Source organism: Octopus bimaculoides, chromosome 28 (genome assembly GCF_001194135.2).
Source record: "Octopus bimaculoides isolate UCB-OBI-ISO-001 chromosome 28, ASM119413v2, whole genome shotgun sequence".
Classification (NCBI taxonomy): domain Eukaryota; kingdom Metazoa; phylum Mollusca; class Cephalopoda; order Octopoda; family Octopodidae; genus Octopus; species Octopus bimaculoides.
Window position 1 is genome coordinate 17,632,103 of NC_069008.1, and position 2,993 is coordinate 17,635,095.

Below are 2,993 nucleotides of genomic sequence, written 5' to 3' on the forward strand. Positions count from 1 at the left end.
ATATATATATATATATATATATATATATATATATATACGCACTCACACACAATACATACATTTTATATATATATATATATATATATATATATATATAATCACACACACACATATATATATATATATATACTCAAATATATGTATATATACTTGTATACAACTTTATATACTCAAGCATACAAGAAAGAAAGAGGTGTATATATAAATAGCACGAGTCGGAGAAAGACGGAGGTGTGGGTGGTGGTGGATGACATGGAGGTGATGGTGAAGGTGGTGGGCAGTGATGGTGGTAGGAGGAACACACATGTAGGAGGAGGAGGAGGAGGAGGAAGTGAGCAATGCAGAGAAAGACAAACAGAAGTTCTGGTAGGGGTGGGAGGGAGAAAGAAAGAGGGAGGGAGGAACAAGGAGGGAGTGAGAGGTGGTTTATAAAAAAAAAAAAAGAAACAAACAAAACTGAAACTAAACTAATAAAAACAAAACAAATATAAATCAGGAACTCCAAACATGGAAAATATATATACATTGATTATGGGCAAACAAGGCAACCAATGGTTTCATGTGAAGAGATCTACACAATTGTTCAAGCATGCCTCATGGGAGTGTTGGTACACATCACCATTTAGGATCAGAATATTAGTGTGTATGTATATGTGTGTGTGTGTGTGTGTGTGTGTGTGTATATATATATATATATATACATACACACACACACAGCTATATCTAAATATCTATCTATCTACCTTCCTACCTATCTATATACCATCATCATCATCATCATGAACATTGTAATCACCATCATCACCACCACAATCTCTTGTAAATATGGCACAAGGTCAGAAATTTTAAAGGAAAGGGGTCAGTTAATTATATTGACCCCATGTGCTTGACTGTCACTCTACAGTAAATATTCTGCTCAATACCACAGATTTGCTGGTCAGTTGTTTGACCATAACCAGTTGAGCATGTCCCTTGGTGGCTGACGATATGTGCATCTCTGATCATGAGCAGAAGTAGTGGGGGAGCATCATAGCCATGTGTTGAGAGTAATTCTTTGGGGTTTGAATAATTCATCTTTGGAAACATGGGTGTTTTATTCAACAGCCTTAAACAACCCTTATTCAGGGACCTGTTGAGCAGGATGGGCTACTCAACCTGAAGCAAATTTTGAGTCCCACCTGCAAGGTCATGCGCTGGTTATCTTGATATGAGATCACCATGTCATGCACATGTGGTTGTGATGCATGTGCCTGGTGTGCCCTTATCAGACGGGTAGTCATGATGGGTATACTGGGCTTCGACTAATTGTACCCCAGTGTCACTTTGATGGCATATGCTGCTCTCTCACTCAATAATAATAATGTATACAGTGAGTTTCTTTGCCCTAGGTGTTGGGAAGACACTCAGCAAGGAATGGAAACAAAACTGAAAGAAGACAATAATAATAATTCCAAACAAAAATAATTACAAAATGCCAAACAAAAGTGTTGATAATGACAATGGTGATGACAAAAAAGAAAACTCAACAACCAGTGATGTCAAAAACAATAATTATAGCCATGTGATTACTACAGCGTTTACTGTGGCAAGAGGGATTGTGGAAGGTGGGAGAGGAGGGAGTGACTGGCAGCAGTAGTACTAATAATAAATAAAAACAACCGAAAATAAGTAAACAAACAAAAGGAAGAGGTAAAACAGGAATGGAGAAAGGAAGGAAAGGAGGCACAAAAGATGGGAGGAGTAAAAAAAAGGGAGGAGAGAGAACTAAAGTAGAGGAGGACAAAAGAGAGGTAGAGAGAGGTAGAGAGAGAGGTAGAGAGAGAGAGGTAGAGAGAGAGAGGTAGAGAGAGAGAGAGAGAGAGACGTAGAGATGAAATCTTACCATGGCACGGCTGTTCCAGGAAGCGTAATACTTAAGAGAAGAATTAAGAAGTTTAATTAGAAGTTAGAGACTGCGAGGATTAAGACGACAGGGGACAGAACAGGACGGAACCGGTCGACTGACATTGACGTACAGGTTATATATACACACACACACAAATACATATGTATGTAAAAATATATATACACACACAAATATGTACACACATATATATTACTACACATACAGAGATATATGCACAATTATACACATACATAGACACACATATACATACATATATATACAAACACATATACATAGAAATATATGTATATACACACATATACATACATATTTATCTACACATAACTACATATACGTGTACACATATACATAACCTTACATAATGTACAAATGTAACATACACATAGCCATATACACATATATACACATATGTATACATATACACATACATTGACTTATACACACAGATACATACATTAAAAGAGAAATGGGGTGGCTGGATTAGAACCGCTGCAAGCAGCACCTTAGCATAGCTGGTTGCAAGCTTGGCATTGTTGGTTTTATGTGTGTGTGTGTGTGTGTGGATCCTTGTATTGTAAACAAGAGTAAACGATATTCAAGTGGTGTTATTTGTTTGCAGTCTTCTGCGTAAACATGTCCAGGCATTGAGCTGTTTAGGGCTGAAAGAATTGAGGGGAACATTACCCAGCTTGGAAACAGGTGGCCGTTGATGGTGCATCTGTATGTATGTATTCTGCATATTCATGTACTTGCATGTCCGTGTTTTTGTGTATTTTATGTGTGTGTGTGTGTGTGTGTGTGTGTGTATGCACCTCTGTCTCCTTGTGTGTGCATGTCTGAGTGTGTGGATGTGCATCTCCATATGTGTCCTTGTGTGAAGCAAAGTGTGTGTGCGTATACATGGTCGTGTTTCAGTCTTCATTTGCGTATGTGTGCTTGTCTGTTCATATAACCTATATACCTATCTGTCTGTATGTTGATCAACACACAGACGGATAGGTACATAGGTTATATAAACAGACAAGCACACATACGCAAATGGAGACTGAAACACATGACCATATATACACACACATTTTATATATAT

The 2,993-nt window shown here is 37.7% G+C and overlaps 1 protein-coding gene across 1 annotated transcript in view; it reads right to left on the reverse strand.

Moving 5' to 3' along the window:
* Window positions 1-2,993, reverse strand: part of LOC106872263 (talin) — a gene marked incomplete at its 5' end in the record, with an annotated part of 182,270 nt that overhangs the window by 74,223 nt on the left and 105,054 nt on the right. The window contains one exon of the mRNA XM_052977507.1: window positions 1,883-1,912. Within this exon, the coding sequence (XP_052833467.1) occupies window positions 1,883-1,912 (30 nt within the window). The remainder of the gene's footprint in view (window positions 1-1,882; window positions 1,913-2,993) is intronic.